The sequence below is a fragment of the Callorhinus ursinus genome, unplaced genomic scaffold (assembly GCF_003265705.2).
Source record: "Callorhinus ursinus isolate GAN/ISIS: 27379988/994484 unplaced genomic scaffold, GSC_fseal_2.0 scaffold16, whole genome shotgun sequence".
Classification (NCBI taxonomy): domain Eukaryota; kingdom Metazoa; phylum Chordata; class Mammalia; order Carnivora; family Otariidae; genus Callorhinus; species Callorhinus ursinus.
The window spans coordinates 12550363-12571529 of record NW_027397078.1 but is presented as its reverse complement, the minus strand read 5'-3'; the positions used below and the strand labels follow the sequence as shown (position 1 = coordinate 12571529).

Below are 21167 nucleotides of genomic sequence, written 5' to 3'. Positions count from 1 at the left end.
AGCTGGGGGAGGGTGGGATGGACAGGGAGAGGCAGAGAATCTCAAGCACACTCCGTGCTGAGTGTGGAGCCTGACGCAGGGCTTGATCTCACAATCCTAAGATCACAACCTGAGCCAAAACCAAGAGTTGGACACTTAACTGACTGAGCCACCCAGGTGCCCCTAGTTAATTTAATCTTTAACAAATCTACCATATTCTGTACAAGTCACCATAATCACTATAAGTCACTCTAATCACACGTGGTGCTAATTGTTAATTCTTCAGAAATCTGTGACTATACTTCCTGGGCTGCGTAAGTTGCACTCACCTTGTTGTCACTCTAATTTGGCCAATCATGCATTTCCCCCAGGTCATCTTTCTCCTCTGAGTCAGTACTTTCCATGATAACCTGGAGTCTTTCCAGTGTGTCTGTTTTTTGGGGTGTTTTTTTTTAATCCACATTATATTCTATATACACCCTTGGATATTCACAGTTATCATGAAATATTCTCTCTAAAAATGAAGTAACTTGTCTTCACATACCCTCCCTATCTTGGCATCAGGAAGGAAGGGACAGCCAGGCCCTTGTTATACTACTGCTTCGAGTCAAGGCCACCATCATTTTCAGCCTGGGCCTGTGTTTTTAAAAGTACACTCCTTTATAAATCTTTCTGCACTGAGCAGCCTGAGTATCCTTTTTGTAAATTGGATTCTATAAATTCTCTGTTTAAAAATCTCCAAAGATTTCCCTTTGCAGTAAGAATAAAATCCAAGTTGCTAACTTTGGATTTTAAATCTTTGATAATCAGGTGTTTTTACATCTGTCATTTCCTTTCTTGAAAGCTTGAAACCTCCTTCTCCTTGCTTATTCTGCTAAACTATATATTTATGTTATCTTTAAATACAAAGTCTGCTTTCCTCCAGTTAGTGCACATTAGAAATATTTTCATGATTAAAATGTATAACTTGCTTTGGTGAAAATAAGTGCTAAATTATATATATTTAAAATTCATGATCTTATGTATACTCTCTTCTTCAATATAGATTCTACTGAAAAATCCAAGCTTGAAAAACTTAGTGTATAATGCTGTAATTGTTGGAAAAGATGCCTCTGACTTCTCCCTTTCCCAAACAGGGAACATTGTGACAATATCTCCAAAGTAAGTGTTCTTTTCTTTTAAATTTTATTTCACTGAAAATATCAACCCTAGATATTTAATGTGTATTATAATTATAAAAGAGTGGCCTGGATTTGTTTTTAACTGGTATACATATAATGAAAAGATCATCACTCAGACGTAGACAAAGTGTGTATATGTTGCTGAGATTCCTCACCAATTTTGTTAAAATAATTCTAACAACATAAAACAGTTGCTTATTATGTATGCTTTTAATTTTAGTTTATTTTGCATGCATATGGGCCATAGAGATTAGACTATAAGTTTTTTGTTTATGTACTGTAGTTCGGTTTCCCTTAGGAAACTCAAACCAGTGTGTAGACTTTATATAGGTTATATATATCATATATATATAATGTTATTATATGTCATTCTGTTTATATGTTATATATAGTTTCTGAGCAATGTGCTCATTGTAGAAAATTTAGAAACTATAAAAGTACAAAGAACAAAAAAAGTGAAAGACTGATAATCTTACCTTAAAGATACCCTCAGTGTTGCCGTTTTTCTCTATCCCTTCATTGTCATTGTGTTCATATGTGTGGATAGATGCATAGAGAAATATAAGCATATATATATATATATATGCTCCCAAATTATAGTAATTTTCTTTAAAGTTTCATTTCTATATGATTCTGTTCTCATGATGCTTTTGTTTAATGTTTCTACTACTGTCCTACTTTCAAAAATAAAGTACAAATGAAACCCCCAGAAATTAGTCTTGAGAAATTAAACATGAGCATAATATATGACTCTTTCCAGATCAAGAAATCCTATTAGATATGTCAGTGGTTTTAATGATGGCAAATATTCTTATTACAAAATACAAGGATGATAAGAGGACAGCTATGTTAATATCACTGGGGTTCACAAATTTAATAACCACTAATTGACTTCAGCCAGCTTGAATTTTAGTCATTGCCTTTGCATTCAATTGTTTTTTCCCAGTACCAAGTGACAGATTATAACTACTAAAGTTACTTCACCTGGTTATCTTTTTAGTTTTTAACTATACATTAACTTGAGTTGCTCTTCACATTGTAATTATTATTACTTCTAGCATATCAAATGCAGAAATAATTGGAAATCAGGGCCATTTTAATTGTATTTAAAATACCAAGAAACCCAGTTGTAACAGTGCCCTTGGTTTGTGTCATTAGCCTGTGTTTGTTTTCTTCAGTTACTTCTTCATGCTAAGGAGTATATAATTTATAAATTCTGAATATTCGTGGTTGGTACTACATCCAGATTGAACTGAGTGTGAGAAAAACAATTCTCCATTCCCCTGTTTCTATATTGTAAATTAAATGATTAGAATAAAACTCTTTGTAAAAACAACCTACCCATTTTCTAAGTTATACTTATTACATGTCTGTTTTAAAACACAACTTTAGTAATACACATTCATTTGAACATTGTCACAGTCCCATTTTTCTTCCCACAGGACTTTGATAATTGAGATGTGTTCTCTGCCTTTCAAATAGGTTGATACAAGTGAAAAGGACTTACGTTTCTCTCTGCTTTTATTTACTCGTAAACCCAATAACCTTTGCCAGTATTTCAGAACTCTCGTTAAGTGGAAATATTTCCTAACAATCACATTAAACCTCTGATATTTTAGCTTAATATCACATTGCAGTTAACAAAATTAACACTTATAGTCTTTATTATAAATGTAAAACCTGTACATCGTTATAAGTTTGTTACAGAAAAGTATAAAGAAGAAACAAAATCACCTAGAGCCCCATCAGATAAGCACATTTAATTCATCAGTTCATTTCCTTCTAGTCTTTTTATATGCACAAGTATGTTTATTATAGCATATGGCTAGTTAAATATTTACAAAATAAATGCATTATATGTAAATATTAAAACACTTAATGCTTATTAAATATTTGCTACGTACATGCACTTTGTGTACCTTTTCATATTTAATCATCCTAACAGCCATATTAGTGTCCTCATTTTCCAAAAGAAGACACTGAGCAGAGACATTAAATCATTTGCCCGATTTTCCCTGCTATTAAATGGTCAAGCGGTGATTCAAAACCAGCCAATCTAAATCCATCATTGGCACTTTTATTCAGTTGACACCTGTACATATTGTGTGTTTGTGTGTGTGTGTATCACACGCATACAAAGCCCTTGGCATTCAATAAAATGTGGCTTTGACTATTTGTAAGCAATCCTGAAGATTCATGACATGTAATTGTATCATTTTTTGCTTCTCCAAGAGCTGGTTTGTGAAAATATTTCACTTGGGTGAACCCAATAGGCTACTTCCTATTAACTTCTCAGCAGTGTGCCTATTTTACTCTTTATACACCATTGTACCACTTATAGTCTATATAAATATAGACATATTTAAAAATATTAGCTTCTTGAGGTTTTGATACATGTCATGTGAACATTAATTGACCATATATTCATGTATACCTACTCATACATGTAATCATGAGTACATATATTCATATTTTGACCATATTACACATGTACCTATATTCTTGTTTTCAACTTATCTTTTTTTTTAATCAAAATTTAACTTATACATGCTTAGCAAGTCCAAATATGCAGAGGAGTTTAAAATGAAAACAAGTCCCTCTCCCCTCAAATCTGTCTCTAGAAATCCATTTCTTGAGCCACCTACTTTTCACTCCTTCATTTATGTCTCATTTTAGTTCTTCCAGTGGTTACCTCCAAAATCGAAATAATCTATATTATCTTTGCCACTATTTTGGTTATATCAACTTCAGAAATAATCTGTTGATGTATAGCTATAGTATTTAATGATCTAGTTTACTTCTCCAGATTGATTGCCCTCCCTCCAAACATCACCAGTTTTATCTTCTACTTAGTACTTTTCCAGGAGTGAAAATCTATTTTATAAATGTTTCTTACACCATCAGTATAAAAAGTATCTTTTGACTCCTTTTTTAAATTGAGAAAATCAATAAATTCTAAAGAAGTGCATACAGTCTTTGATGTCTCTTTCCTTCAAGTATACCATTGCTAGAGCACTTTGCCTTTTCCTCCTAATTGGACTGATTGCTTTCCAGACCGACTGAAGAGATGTAAATAGTGGACATTTTTTTTTTAAGATTTTATTTATTCATTTGAGAGAGAGAGAGAGAGATAGCATGAGTTGGGGGAAAGGCAGAGGGAAAGAAAAGCAGACTCCCTGCTGAGCAGGGAGACCAATGCAGGGCTCCATCCCAGGACCCCGGGATCATGACCTGAGCCGAAGGCAGATGCTTAACCCCCTGAGCCACCCAGGCACCCCAATATTGGACATTTTTTATTTCTCTTTGGATAGAAACTAGTATCTTTCTCTTTCTTAATCTACTTACTTATTTACTTAGAAATCCTTATGAAACGTAATAAAAAAAATGAGAGGTAAATTTTCTAAGACTTTTCATTTTTAAGCCTGTCTTTTTACTACCCTTACCCTTGATTTATATTTTGCTTCGTTTATTATGCTAAGTTGAAAAGATTTTTTCCTCATAACTCTTAGGATAATTGTTCCCCTGCCTCATAGTATTCAGTATTTGTGATGAGAAAGTCTACTATAATTCTGTTTTCCAACACCTCTGGAAGTTTTTAGGATCTTCCATTGTGTTCTGATACTGTTCCAGAATGCATCAAGGAGGGTGTTTTTTTATACACCATTTGGGTACACAGTGATTCCTTTAACTATGAAGTTGTTTTTCATAAGCCCTGGAAAATTAAATTATTTCTTTCATAATTCTCTCCCATCCATTTTCTCATTTCTCATTTGCTAACCTGTAGTTGTTGGATATTGAACCTGTTCATTGTATCCTATATTATCACTAGTATTTTTTGTATCTTTGATTTTTCTTCTTTTTATCAACAAGCCTTCTTTTCCAAGTGTTTCCTTTAGGGGAGAGGAGCAAAGAGAGGGAGAGAAAATGAGAATCTTATATATATATATATATATATAAGGAATACTTTCATTTTTATTGAGTATCTCTTTCATAGCATCCTGTTCTTAAATTGGGGTTATCTTTATAAATGTCTCTGACTTTTATGTATTTAGCTCTTACCTAAATATTTTTATTTTCTTTTAGGTCAATTGTTAATGTTTATTTTGTTTTCAGTGTTTCATGTTTAAAGATTTACTCTAATGCCTTGTGGTACTTGTTTAGCCATTCATCAGTAATAATATGGCGATAGAAAAGTATATTGTTGTTCTGTGTATACACACAACCCTTTACCTTAGGGTGAAAAACATTATGCTTTTAGGCCCAATTGCCCAGCATCCTGCACTGGCCTCGAGGACAGTGAAATTGTCTGAACCCTGTCTTGCCCTCCATGCAGGTGGGCATTTCTAGAAATGGCCTCTCCTGGACTCTCCAGGCCAGCTTTGTTTCCTTCATTAACCTCTGTTCAGATGCTCATTGATAGCTTCTTCCAACAATCAGCTTTTAAAAAATCTCTTTCTTATCAGTTTAATGAGATTTCTCTTAGGTGATAAATCTGGGTTTCAGATACCATTGTCTAGAACCCTACTGTCATGTCATTTAACAATTAAATGCTGGGCTTTGATGTTGCCATGTACTGCTCTAAGATCCAGCCTCATTTTTCTTATTCAGAAAATGAGGATTGGGCACCTGAGTAGCTCAGTTGGTTAAGCATCCGACTTTTGGTTTTGGCTCCGTTCATGATCTCAGGGTCATGAGATTGAGGCCTATGTCAGTCTCCCTGCTCAGCGTGGAGTCTACTTGTCCCTCACCTTCTCCCTGCTCCTCCTCCTCTCTTCCTTTCTCTCTCATAAATAAAAAAAAAGTAAAACGAGGATTGGAATATTTACCCAAAGTTTTGTCAGTAATAAATGTAATTAAATAGGCAAAACACCTAGTACTGTAACTGGAACATAGAGGAAGCAATAGGTATTTGTCCCCCTCCCCCATCCCAGTTCAAAGTGCTGGTTATTCATAGATGAAAATATATTAACACTACTCACAAGTGTTTGCAGTCTAGCAGAGTGTCCTACAAGCAAATTCACAATGAGGATATAACTTGATAATTGTTTTATTTGTGTTGTGTGTATAGAACTAGAGAAAAATGGAAAAAAAGCACTTAAGTATTCTTGGGGTAACCATGGACATGTTTCCAGAAGAGATAATGTTTAATTCTCAGTATATATGGAAAACAATTATTTCCTTTTCTAGATGTATTTTATTTTGTAGGCTTGAATACTATTAGATGGTTCTTTAAGCATCTTTTTAGCTAGACTAAGTAATTTCATATTTTTGTTTTTACAAATAGGGTTCAGAAAATATTTTGTTTTCTTTAAAAAATGGCAGCATTATCATTATCAGGTATTATATAATTATCTATGTGTACCACATCCTTAGAGTCTGTCTAAATCATGATTAATAATGGCACTTTCTGACAGCTTTGGATTTAAATTCCAAGCCATATCATTTATATAGAAAAGATTAAACAAGTACATCAACATATAAACAAACGTGTTTACTTTTGTATCTAATTTGATGACTAAATTTAGCTATAACCACAGAGTTACTACATAAAAGTAAAAGTGTACTTTTGGAAGAACATTCTGTTTCTTTTTCTCCTCATTATTCTCATTGAGCCATTTGGGCACTGACATTGACTAATATGTTATAAATTATTTTCCATCTTTTCCAAAAGCCAAGTTGAAGTACCTTACAAGAGACACGTAGTATCATGATTTTTTTTTTAGTGAGAGGGAGGCAATTGAAACAAAAAGAAAACAAAAGGAAGAAAATTAAGATGATGCCTATAATTATACACAATTTTAGAGACCTAAGACACTTACCTAAGTGGGCCACCCATTTGATTCTGAACTTTTTAACACATTCAGGCAGGGATCCCTGTCATTTACATGCCTCAGTATGACTACAAAATTTCAAAAGGAACAACTATGCTCGAGAGGCTCAAATCTTCATGGTCCTTAAACCAACCATTGATCTCATAAAAAGGATATTTTATTTAAAATATGTTTCATAGGATTTAAGTATAGGTCCATAAATTCATTTATTAAGTGCATGTTATTTAGATTGTGGTCATTCTCATACACCTTTTTAAAATCAACTTCCATGGAGAGCCAATCTCCAAGCAAGTCCTATTGATTTCACCAAATATATCTTAAATTTGACATCTTTCTTCTTATCACCTATTCCACATTGTTTAATGTACCATCATCTTTAAGTGTAGTTTAAATAGACTACTAAAAGGTTTCTCTGCAATCCATCCTCTGTCTTAGAATGGTAACAGTTTTTTAAATGTAAATTTGCTTACATCACTCCTCTGCTTAAAATGTTCCCATAGCTTCCCATTACCATTAAGATATAGGCTGATTATCTCAACATGTGGCCTTTCATAGCCGGCTCTTGGATATATCTGTAGCACTAACGCTCTTGCTCTCTAAACTTCAGTACCACTGGCCTTTGGTAAGTTCTTCAAACACTTAATTCCTCCTACCAGAGACCTTGGATACTTCTTTCCTCCCCTGCTCATTCTGGCTAACTCGTTCTTTTTTTTTTTTTTAAAGATTATTTATTTATTTATTTGACAGAGAGAGAGTGAGACAGTGAGAGAGGGAACACAAGCAGGGGGAGTAGGAGAGGGAGAAGCAGGCTTCCCGCTGAGCAGGGAGCCCGATGCGAGGCTCGATCCCAGGACCCTGGGATCATGACCTGAGCTGAAGGCAGACGATTAACCGACTGAGCCACCCAGGCGCCCCAGGCTAACTCGTTCTTAACCTTCATATCCCACCCAGCATATCCTTTCCTCTGACCCTTCAGACGGTACCACACTCCCTGTCATATGCTCTCATACCACTTCCTAGCACGTACATAATTCGTAATTTTCACATTTATTTTGTGGTGACATAATTAATGTCTGGCATGCCCCATAGAATGTAAGATCCAGGAGATCAGGAATACTGTGGGTTTCTTTCTAATTACTATATCCCAAAATCTAAAACAGCACCTGGGATATTATAAATTCTCTCAAAATCGAATGAATAAATGAATGAATGAATGAATGACTTGATCTAATGATGAATTTTAGAATATCTAGAAAAATCCTAAGTCACTCACAGGTATCCTAACACAGAGTTTGAGCCTATATACCCTGAAAAAGATCTCAAGGTCAAATATTCTTTGTTCTTAATTAAAGTCCATGAGCTTTTATAATGACCAACAAAATATCCCTTTGCACAAATTGAGGAGATTAGTGATGGCATATCTGAGTAAAAACCATCCCCACTCCTGCTACACGTGAGTTGTAATTTTCCCTAAAAAGCAGTTTTGAGAGTCTTTCTGTTGATTTTGAAAGTCCTTAATTCACTTTACTTTTTGCTGCTCCATAGACTTACCCATTCATCATTAATTCCACAAGGATTTGGGGGAAGTTAATTCAAAGTTGGACACTGAGAGAATCTATTCCCATCTCCATTTCCACATACGGGCATCCTAAGAGAAGGCAGTAGGTGATAGTTTGCACAAAGGACTAACTGTGATAACTATGCTAAAAGCCAGAGCAAAAGCAAAGGTAAAATTTCCCCAAGATTTTTCACCCACGGTTGTGTCAAGGCAAGGCAAGTCTGAAAGATTTAGCCATTTAAGAAACACTGAGCCCATTTTTTTTTTTAATTCGAGGACTTCATTACTTAATAAACAGTGAAAACAGAAGTTATCAAAAGGGCCAGATCCCCATGTCCCTTGTGCAGGTTAATAGCACAACAAAAGGGCTTTTATTGACAAATGCATCATGCCTGGTAGGACACCCTGTTGTTGACAGCCAATTTCATGCTGCAACTAAGCAGTTTTACAGCCTGTAACTCTCCCCTGAAGGGGGCTAGGTAGTAACCCTCCTACTGCTTCAGAATGTAGGAGGCAATGAGAAACTGAGGATACCCTCTCAGGCGAGGTAGGGAGGCAAGTGAGAAAGGTTCTTGTAACAGTTCTTCATGTGCCTCTATGCTCTTCTTTTACGGGAGGATCAAAGGCTTTCTGCCAAGACTTTATCCACTGCAGTTAATAAGCCTTGTGTATGTGGCCTATGCGTTGGCATGCCAAGTTGCCAGGATGCCATGGTGTAGTCATTCCCCTACAAACGGGTAAGTGCAATCTCCTCCAAGTCCATAGACTCCTTATCATTTTACTGTGTTTTAGACTAGAAAGTTGAAGATTTAAGAGAGATGGATGTGGCTTTGTGTTTTCCTTCTTTTATTAATGTGTTTCTCTCAAAAATCCTGCTACTTATATACCATTATTTTGATTCCAGATTTAAATTTCATTTCCAGCCATGGCTTTAAGTATTTTTTGAATTCTTAGTCTTTCTCATTTTTTTCTCTATGCGACAAAAAAAAAAAAAAACAGTGATATGATATGATGTTCATCTAAACAGTAGCACAGAATGTCCTATGAATTTCGCACAAAAATACCCACGTGATTTCCTGCGGCTAACTAGAAATCCATTACTTGGTAAATTATATGTACATTTGAAGGGAACTGTAGGTTTTAAAGATTGGATCAAGATGTTTCAACTGATGACAGTAACTGGATTGTAGGCTTGCTGAGATCTGCAGTGGTCTTCAATTTTATTTTTTTTATTTGTTTTTTTTTTTTTAAGATTTTATATATTTATTTGAGAGAGAGAATGAGAGATAGAGAGCACATGAGAGGGGGGAGGGTCAGAGGGAGAAGCAGACTCCCTGCCGAGCAGGGAGCCCGATGCGGGACTCAATCCCGGGACTCCAGGATCATGACCTGAGCCGAAGGCAGTCGCTTAACCACCTGAGCCACCCAGGCGCCCGGTCTTCAATTTTATTGTAGAAATGAGTATATTGTAGAGTGTAGGCCCTGGGCACGTGATCTACACTGAAGACCTACTTGTTGTGCCTTTTCAATAAAATATTTCTTCTTTTATCTTTTACTAAATAGAAACCAAATTAATATCACTCTGAAATTCACCAGTCGCTTCCTTCATCCTGCTGAAGCTTCACTGCTATTAATTTCAAAACCTAAGCATGCAATAGGAGGCACTACAATGACTTTTGCTCTTAAGGGTGAAGTCCGCAATTTTAAAGCCATTGTAAGTAAATTTTACCTATTTCGTGTGTCTTCTCTTCTCAGGCCATGGAGTGTCCCAGCTGTTTCTCCAAGTTTTATCTCTATACAGCTCCTGTTCTTGGAGCGCCTGTGTACAGACACACATGCACATAATTACATTTGCACAAGTCTTGGCTTCTGTGGCTCTGATATTCTTGCTGTGATACTCTTTCTGTGGAAATAATTCTTCAATTTTATAAGAGGATTTGCTTGTATTGAGTGTTCCTTTAAGGTCAGATTTTTAGGATTATGTTTGTTCTTTTCATAATGGAGTCATTCGCTATACACATAGCAACTTATATTCCCTTCCGCTGTGGAGGCTTGTGATTTAAGGTAAAGCAGTCCCTGGGCTTCTATCTATGTTTTTGTTTGAATTCAGGGTTGGTGGTTTATGCAGCAAAGAAAATGTTTCTCTTCTCTGATAGGAACATTCATCAATTTATCTTGAATGCCCCCTGGATCAAATCCACTCTAAAGATAATGCCAAGACTGGCATTTATTGAGAGGCAATAACGTGCCAGACAGAATTCGGTTTATATTTCAAAGGATGGGGGAGAAGGATTTTTAAATCTCTATAAGATAGTTGTGATATTGCTATCATTGACTTTTTATAGCTGTTATTTTGTCTAAATATTATTTTATACCATGGATGTATGGTAAAGAAGAAGTAAGCTTGCTATGTCACCAAATTTCCACATGGATTATAAAGAATCTGGGGTGTACAGTGGCATGAGTAGAAGAAAAAGAGATTGACTCCAGTAATGGCCAGTTGTGTGAGGAGAGCATTAAGTTGTTCACATGGACAGACTGGTTTACAAGGTACAGACACCCAGAACAGGAAGCGGACATTTGATTATCACTGAGATGTGTGTCATGATCTTCAGATTTCCTCTTGAATAATAAATTCTTATGCTTCCCCACCCTCTCACAGGAATTCTCCAAAATAAAACATTGCTTTGCCATATGTGTCTCTAGACATGGATGATTTTAGTTTGTTATTTACATGGTTCTGGGGCAGAAAACCTGACACCTGAAGTTCATGCAGTCTGTTTACTTCTCCATCTGGCTACTCATGGTTTTAGTAAACCAGGGAGTGGGCTGGATAATAATGGAGAAATGAAATAAGATAATAACATGATCAGTCTAAAAATGTAGAATTCCTAGAATCTTATCTTCCATGCAAGTCCTTCAGGTAATTCGAAGTTTTAATTTTAGATTTGTGCTTTTATTACAGTACAAATAATGTCAGTGTGGCCACCACATTGTAAACACAGGCACGCCACCCTCATACACAGATATTCACACACTCACAGAGCTACGCATGTGCACATACGTACACCTGGCTTCTTCCTTATGTCATGTATATTAGGTATAGGTATGATTGATTAATTTTTGAATGAGAAATCATACTCAGTCATTAACAAAACCAATTTTAAGGAAATCAGTTTAAGAGACACTATTGTGACAAATGATTCAGTAATGTGGTAAAATCTATTTCTGTCCTTCCCACCCAGATTTTAGCAGTACACTATTTATGGGACAAGGGGGATTGCATAAATTAATATCACTGTAATATTTCAGTGTACTATTTTTTAGGTTAAGTTTGTATATTATAATTCAGGTTATTCTTTTTTGTTACTTTCATATAGAATTATTATTATTATTATTATTTTTTACTTTAGGAAGTTTTACATTGCAAATCTCCATGTTATAAATGGAAAGAAATTAATGTGAATGTTAAAAATCCCTTCCATACTGCTGGGGACTTCAGGTACGTTAATATAACATTTTCATATAATTTCTTTGCAATTAGTCATATCCAATCTTAAGGTGAATAATTTTTTTCAACATGAACCATTTTGAGGAGAAATTTTATGTGTTTATATTACAATAAATTTATGAACATCATCAGATAAAACAGAACAAATAATTAAGATAAATCAAGTTTTCTTAAAATGGTATTTGATCTGTTTAAAGCTAAGAGTGAGCATATCAAATTTATGAATTTTATCTATGAGCTTTCTGTTTGTTGAGCTATACTAATCTTTTAATTTTTTAAAAATGTATAATTAATAGACTTTTTTACTTCTAATTTTATTCTGTCTTTTAATTTCTGAAAGTAAAATCCTGATTCAACCAGAACATGCATTTTAACTTAAGGCAACATGATTAATTAAAACTGTACATTAACCATGTAGGGGCATCTGGGTGGCTCAGTTGTTAAGCAACTGCCTTTGGCTAAGGTCATGATCCCAGGGTCCTAGTTGAGCCCCGCATCGGGCTCCCTGCTCCATGGGAAGCCTGCTTCTCTCTCTCCTACTCCCCCTGCCTGTGTTCCCTCTCTCGCTGTCTCTCTGTCAAATAAATAAGTAAAATCTTTAAAAAAACAAACTGTACATTAACCATGAATTTGTGCATCTTGAGATTTAACAACAATAACAACAACACAAGTTTGAGATGAAAATAAAATGCTTAAGTATTATTTAAAGTCACAATAGACAAGTATCTTTATAAACTTATATATTGACGGAGAAAATGGTTAGTGACACCCATGTACTGCATCAAATATGCACTGTTTCCATCGGCTTTAGAAATCAGATCCTCACAACAATACTTGTGTTGAGACTAGAAGCTGTATGTATGCTTATTATTTTAGTATTTGATAATATCCAGTTTTTAAAATCACTGTATTCCTAGGCTTTTGGTAGTTTCTTATTAATAATCATTTATTATTGATAAAACAAATTTTTTGTTAAAATAGTTATTGGTGAGGGCGCCTGGTTGGCTCAGATGGTTAAGCGTCTGCCTTCGGCTCAGGTCATGATCCCAGAGTCCTGGGATCGAGTCCCACATCGGGCTCCCTGCTCCTTGGGAGCCTGCTTCTCCCTCTGCCTCTCTCTCTCTCTCTCTCTCTGTCTCTCATGAATAAATAAATAAAATCTTAAAAAAAATAGTTATTGGTGAATTGATGGTTCCTGTGTTCATGTGAGGGACAGTTTCATTTACTGTAATTTTATTAAAGTGTTAGAATGCAAGGAACAACAAAAAAAGTCAGAATATGTAGCATTAATCCAGTATTAAACTATGCCCTTAAATGAACCAAATGACTGACTCCAGTTCTTCAGAGGAAATCAAGATCAAACAAAATTAGTCTTATATTCTAGTGGTAGAGCTGAAAGGAAATATCAAAGTTCCAGGAATTGGTAGACTACTATACTTTTATGTCTTTCCAAAAATCATAATATTTTATTGTTACTTTATGGTTTATCTCAGATTGAATTAAAATTCAATCGGAGTTGATGCATGATTTGTTTGGTAGAGGACAAGGCTCCTTCTGCCTTTGTATGAATGTAGCCCTCAAACTTAGGCAATGGGCACATAAACTCAAAATTTTAAAACCAGTTACAAAATTTGTAAAATCAATATTTTACAACAGACATGTATTTTAAAATTTAAAAAAAATGCAATTGAAAAGAAAGGAAATTTAATTGCTAATTAATTCTTCTGGAGATTTTTTTTATGTTATAAATACCATAACAATAAGTGAACTAGCTTTTAATGTTACACTTAAAAAACGAGAATTATTAACAATCTAATAAGAAACATACTTTAAAACAAAATTGTCGGGGGGAGAAAGATGGCAGAGGAGTAGGAGACCTGGATTTCGTCTGGTCTCAGGAATTCAGCTGGATAGGGACCAAACCATTCTGAACACTACGAACTCAACAGGAGATCGAAGAAAAGAATAGCAACAACTCTCTGAACAGACAAGCGACCACTTTCTGGAAGGTAGGACGTGCGGAGAAGTGAATCCGAGGCAATATCCGGGAGGACAGATGGTGGGGGAGGGGGCCTCCGTCGGCCGCTTCTGGCAAGTGATAGAGCCGCGGAGCACAAAATCGGAACTTTTAGAGAAGTCGGCTCCACTGAGGGACATCGCTCCGGTGGCCAAGCGGGGGGTGGAAACCTCGTGGGATAGTGTGGTCTTAGGACCTTCGGGGTCACAGGAAGACCCGGGGTGCCTGAGTGTGGCAGAGCTCCCAGGTATCAGAGCTGGGAAGCCGGCTGCAGAGACGGAGCCGAGGCGCGGACTCTCAGCTCGGGGTTGCCATAAACCGTGATCCGCGGCCCAGTCGGGCCACTGCTCCTCCAGCAGGGACCCAACAAGTGGCAGATCCGGGGAGACTCCCCTTCCTTCCCGGGGAGGAGCGGCATGGGAGCGCACCACAGGGATCTGCTGGGTTTGGAGACTCCACACTGAGTCGGGTGGCAGAGATAGAAACGCTCGGTCACAGGCAGGGTGAGCACGGAGTGCAGCCAGAGACCGGGGAGACGGGAGTGATTGACTGCTTTTCTCTGGGGCTGCACTGAGGAGCAGGGCCCTGAGTTCTCGGCTCCTCTGGGGCGGACGTTGGGAGGCTGCCATTTTCACTCTCTTCCTCCAAAGCTGTACGGAAAGCTTGCAGGGAACAAAAGCTCCCGAGAGCAAACCGGACCGGATTACATAGCCCGGACCCGGCAAGGGTGGGGCAATTCCGCCTCTGGCAAAGACATTTGGGAACCATGGCAACAGGCCCCTCCCCCAGAAGATCAGCAAGAACAGCCAGCCAAGACCAAGTTTACCGATCAATGAGAACAGCAGAACTCCAGAGCTAGGGGAATACTGCATATAGAATCCATGGCTTTTTTACCATGATTCTTTAGTCTTTCAAAGTTAATTTTTTTAACTTTTTTTTTATATTATTTCCCTTTTTAAACAAACATCTTATCCCTTTTTTAAAAAACATTTTTATTTTTCATTTTTAGAGTCATACTCTATCCCTTCACGTAGTTACCCTTATTTGTGGCATATATATATATAAAGTTGTTCTCTCTTTAAAGTTTTGAGATACAGTTTCTTCTAAGAGATCAAAATATACCCTAAATCTCTAGTGTATGGCTTTGTTCTAGTCTCCTGCCTGATCACATTCTCTCCTTTTTTTTCCCTTTTTTTTAAAATCCTCTTCTTTCTTTTTTCAAACAACTTAACAAGTCCTTTTATAAAATTTTTTATACTTTTCATCCTTACAGTTATATTCCATTGCTTCATCATATCAACCCTTATTTTTGTACATATATAAGTTTTTCTTTCTTTAAAATTTTGAGAGGCACTTTCTTCTACCAGAGCAAAATACACCCAAAATCTAGTGTGTGGCACTGATCTATGCACCAGCCTGATCATATTTGATCATTTTCTGTTTTTTTGTTCTGTTTTTCTTTCATTTTATTCTGTTTTTGTTTGTTTTTATCTTTTTCTTCTTCTTTTTTCTTTCCTGTCTTTTCCCCAGGTTTCAGGTCTTTTCTGATTTGTTTAGAGTATATTTTCTGGGGACGTTGTGACCCTGTTAGCATTTTGTTCTCTCATTCATCTATTCTCCTCTGGACAAAATGACAAGATGGAAAAAAATCACCTCAACAAAAAGAACAAGAGGTAGTACTGACTGCCAGGGACCTACTCAATATGGACATTAGTACAATATCGGACCTAGAGTTCAGAATGATGATTTTAAAGATACTAGCTGGGCTTGAAAAAAGCATGAAATTTATTAGAGAAACCCTCTCTGGAGAAATAAAAGAACTAAAAGCTAACCAAGTTGAAATCAAAAAGGCTATTAATGAGGTGCAATCAAAAATGGGGGTGTGCTAACTGCTAGAATAAATAAGACAGAAGAGAGAATCAGTGATTTAGAAGACCAAATGATGGAAAATAAAGAAGCTGAGAAAAAGAGAGTAACAACTACTGGATCACGAGGGCAGAAATCGAGAGATAAGCAATACCATAAGATGAAACAACATTAGAATAATTGGGATCCCAGAAGAAGAAGAAAGAGAGAGAGGGGCAGAAGGTATATTGGAGCAAATTATAGCAGAGAACTTCCCTAATGTGGGGAAGGAAACAGGCATCAAAATCCAGGAGGCACAGAGAACCCCTCTCAAAATCAATAAAAACAGGTCAACACCCCGACATCTAATAGTAAAACTTTTGAATCTCAGAGACAGAGAGAAAATCCTGAAAGCAGCTCAGGAGAAGAGATATGTAACCTACAATGGTAGAAACATTAGATTGGCAACAGATCTATCCATAGAGACCTGGCAGGTCAGAAAGGACTGGCATGATATATTCAGAGCACTAAACAAGAAAAACATGCAGCCAAGACTACTATATCCAGCTAGGCTGTCATTGAAAATAGAGGAGAGATAAAAAGCTTTCAAGACAACAAAAACTAAAGGAATTTGCAAACATGAAACCATCCCTGCAAGAAATATTGAAAGGGGTCCTCTAAGCAAAGAGAGAGCCTAAAAGCAGCATAGACCAAAAGTAACACAGACAATATACAGTAACAGTCACCTTACAGGCAATACAATGGTGCTAAGTTCATTTCTTTCAATAGTTACCCTGAATGTAAATGGACTAAATGCCCCAATCAAAAGACACAGGCTATCAGATTGAATTAAAAAACAAGACCCATCAATATGCTGTCAGCCAAAGACTCATTTTAGACCTAAAGACACCCCCAGATTGAAAGTGAGGGTGTGGAAAACCATTTACCATGCTAATGGACACCAAAAGAAGGCTGGGGTGGCAATCCTTATATCAGACAAATTAGATTTTAAACCAAAGACTGTAATAAGAGATGAAGAAGGACACTATATCCTACTTCAAGGGTCTATCCAACAGGAAGATCTAACAATTGTAAATATCTATGCCCCTAACATGGGAGCAGCCAATTGTATAAGGCAATTAATAACAAAAGCAATGAAACACATTGACAACAATACAATAATAGTGGGGGATTTTAACACCCCCCTGACTGAAATGGACAGATCATCTAAGCAAAAGATTAAGAAGGAAATAAAGGCTTTAAATGACACACTGGACCAAATGGATTTCACAGACATATTCAGAACATTCCATCCCAAAGCAACGGAATACACATTCTTCTCTAGTGCCCATGGAACAGTCTCCAGAATAGGTCACATCCTAGGTCACAAATCAGGTCTCAACCGGTACCAAAAGTTTGGGATTATTCCCTGCATATTTTCAGACCACAATGCTTTGAAACTAGAACTCAATCACAAGAGGAAAGTCGGAAAGAACTGAAATACATGGAGGCTAAAGAGCATCCTACTAAAGAATGAATGGGTCAACCAGGAAATTAAAGAAGAATTAAAAAAATTCATGGAAACCAATGAAAATGAAAACACAACTGTTCAAAATCTTTGAGATGCAGCAAAGGCAGTCCTAAGAGGAAAATATATAGCAATACAAGCCTTTCTCAAGAGACAAGAAAGGTCTCAAATACACAACCTAACCCTACACCTAAAGGAGCTAGAGAAAAAACAGCAACTAAAGCCTAAACCTAGCAGGAGAAGAGAAATAATAAAGATCAGAGCAGAAATCAATGAAATTGAAACCAAAAGCACAGTAGAACAGATCCACGAAACTAGGAGCTGGTTCTTTGAAAGAATTAACAAGATTGATAAACCCCTGGCCAGACTGATCCAAAAGAAAAGAGAAAGGACCCAAATCAACAAAATCATGAATGAAAGAGGAGAGATCACAGCCAACACCCAAGAAATACAAACAATTATAAGAACATACTATGAGCAACTGTATGCCAGCAAATTAGATAAACTGGAAGAAATGGATGCATCCTAGAGATGTGTCAACTACCAAAACTGAACCAGGAAGAAATAGAAAACCTGAACAGACCCATAACCACTAAGGAAATTGAAGCAGTCTTCAAAAATCTCCCAACAAACAAAAGCCCAGGGCCAGATGGCTTCCCAGGGGAATTCTACCAAACATTTAAAGAAGAATTAATACCTATTCTCCTGAAACTGTTCCAAAAAATAGAAATGGAAGGAAAACTTCCAAACTCGTTTTATGAGGCCACCATTACCTTGATCCCCAAAGCAGAGAAAGACTCCATCAAAAAGGAGAATTACAGACCAATATCCTTGATGAACATGGATGCAAAAATTCTCACTAAAATACTAGCCAATAGGATCCAACAGTACATTAAAAGGATTCTTCACCACGACCAAGTGGGATTTATCCCTGGGCTGCAAGGTTGGTTCAACATCCGCAAATCAATCAATGTGATACAGTACATTATTGAAAGAAAGAACAAGAACCATATGATCCTCTCAATAGATGCAGAAAAAGCATTTGACAAAGTACAGCATCCTTTCTTGATGAAAACTCTTCAGAGTATAGGGATAGAGGGTACATACCTCAATATCATAAAAGCCATCAATGAAAAACCTACAGCAAATATCATTCTCAATGGAGAAAAACTGAGAGCTTTACCCCTAAGGCCAGGCACACGGCAAGGTTGTCCACTATCACCACTGCTATTCAACATAGTATTAGAAGTCTTAGCCACAGTAATCAGACAACAAAAAGAAATCAAAGGCATCCAAATTGGCAAAATAGAAGTCAAATTCTCATTGTTTGCCGATGGTATGATACTTTATGTGGAAAACCCAAAGGACTCCACCCCAAAACTGCTAGAACTCATACAGGAATTCAGTAAAGGGGCAGGATATAAAATCAATGCACAGAAATCAGTGGCATTCCTATACACCAACAACAAGACAGAAGAAAGATAAATTAAGGAGTCGATCCCATTACAATTGCACCCAAAACCATAAGATACCTAGGAATAAATCTAACCGAAGAGGCAAAGGATCTGTACTCAGGAAAGTATAAAATACTCATGAAAGATATTGAGGAAGACACAAAGAAATGGAAAAACATTCCATGCTCATGGATTGGAAGAAGAAATATTGTGAAGATGTCAATGCTACCTAGAACAATCTACACATTTAATGCAATCCCCACCAAAATACCATCTACTTTTTTCAAGGAAATGGAACAAATAATCCTAAAATTTGTATGGAACCAGAAAAGACCCCGAATAGCCAGAGGAATGTTGAAAAAGAAAAGCAAAGCTGCCGACATCACAATTCCAGACCTCCAGCTCTATTACAAAGCTGTCATCATCAAGACAGTATTGTACTGGCACAAAAACAGACATATAGATCAATGGAACAGAATATTTTGAGAGCCCAAAAATGGACCCTCAACTCTATGGTCAACTCATCTTCAACAAAGCAGGAAAGAATGTCCAATGGCAAAAAGACAGTCTCTTCAACAAATGGTGTTGGGAAAACTGGACAGCCACATGCAGAAGAATGAAACTGGACCATTTCCTTACACCACACACAAAAATAGACTCCAAATGGTTGAAAGACCTAAACGTGAGAGAGGAGTCCATCAAAATCCTAAAGGAGAACACAGGCAGCAACCTCTTCGACTTCAGCCACAGCAACTTCTTCCTAGAAACATCGCCAAAGGCAAGGGAAGCAAGGGCAAAAATGAACTATTGGGATTTCATCAAGATAAAAAGCTTTTGCACAGCAAAAGAAACAGTCCACAAAACCAAAAGACAACTGACAGAATGGGAGAAGATATTTGCAAATGACATATCAGATAAAGGGCTACTATCCAAAATCTATAAAGAACTTATCAAGCTCAACACCCAAAGAACAAATGATCCAATCAAGAAATGGGCAGAAGACAGGAACAGACAGTTTTCCAAAAAAGACATCCAAATGGCCAACAGACATATGAAAAAGTGCTCCACATCGCTTGGCATCAGGGAAATCCAAATCAAAACCTCAATGAGATTCGACCTCACACCAGTCAGAATGGCTAAAATTAACAAGTCAGGAAAGGACAGATGGCGGGGATTCAGAGAAAGGGGAACCCTCCTACACTGTTGGTGGGAATGCAAGCTGGTGCAACCACTCTGGAAAACAGTATGGAGCTTCCTCAAAATGTTGAAAATAGAGCTACCATATGACCCAGCAATTGCACTACTGGGTATTTATCCCAAAGATACAAATGTAGGGATCCGAAGGGGTACGTGCACCCCAATGTTTTTAGTAGCAATGTCCACAATAGCCAAACTGTGGAAGGAGCCAAGATGTCCATCCACAAATGAATGGAAATGGAAGATGTGGCATGCATATATGTGTGTGTGTGTGTGTGTGTGTGTGTGTGTGTGTGTGTGTGTGTGTAATGGAATATTATGCAGCCATCAAAAGGAATGAGATCTTGCCATTTGCAACGATGTGGATGGAACTGGAGGGTGTTATGCTGAGTGAAATAAGTCAATCAGAGATGGACGTGTATCATATGACCTCATTGATAGGAGGAATTCTTAATCTCAGGAAACATACTGAGGGTTGCTACAGTGTGGTGGGAGGGAAGGGGTGGCTGGGTGATAGACATTGCGGAGTGTAAGTGCTATGGTGAGCTCTGTGAATTGTTCAAGACTTTTGAATCACAGTCTGTACCTTTGAAACAAATAATGCAATATATGTTAAGAAAAAAAAGAAGATAGCAGGAGGGGAAGAATGAAGGGGGTGAAATCGGAGGGGGAGATGAACCATGAGAGACAATGGACTCTGAAAAACAAACTGAGTGTTCTAGAGGTGAGGGGGGCGGGAGGATGGGTTAGCCTGGTGATGGGTATTGGGGAGGGCACGTTCTTTGGAGAGGGCACATTCTTCATGGAGCACTGGGTGTTATGCACAAACAATGAATCATGAACACTACATCAAAAACTAATGATGTAATGTATCGTAATTAACATAACACTAAAATTTAAAAAAATATATATTTTCCCCAAAATTATATGCAGTGCATTTACCAGATCTGATCACTTTTTAATAAAAATTTAACACTACTTTTAACTAAAATGGCAACCCAACCTAGATTTAAGAGACAGGATTCACCCACATGCCTGTGTCTACCAGATTAGTGGTTGTCAAATT

General features: G+C 36.9%; 1 protein-coding gene across 1 annotated transcript in view; it reads left to right on the top strand.

Annotated features, from left to right (window-relative positions):
* CFAP47 (cilia and flagella associated protein 47) overlaps positions 1-21167 on the top strand; it is a 514691-nt gene that overhangs the window by 243032 nt on the left and 250492 nt on the right. Inside the window, exons 37-39 of the mRNA XM_073901936.1 lie at positions 1025-1140; positions 10113-10263; positions 11963-12051. Of these exons, the coding sequence (XP_073758037.1) occupies positions 1025-1140; positions 10113-10263; positions 11963-12051 (356 nt within the window). The remainder of the gene's footprint in view (positions 1-1024; positions 1141-10112; positions 10264-11962; positions 12052-21167) is intronic.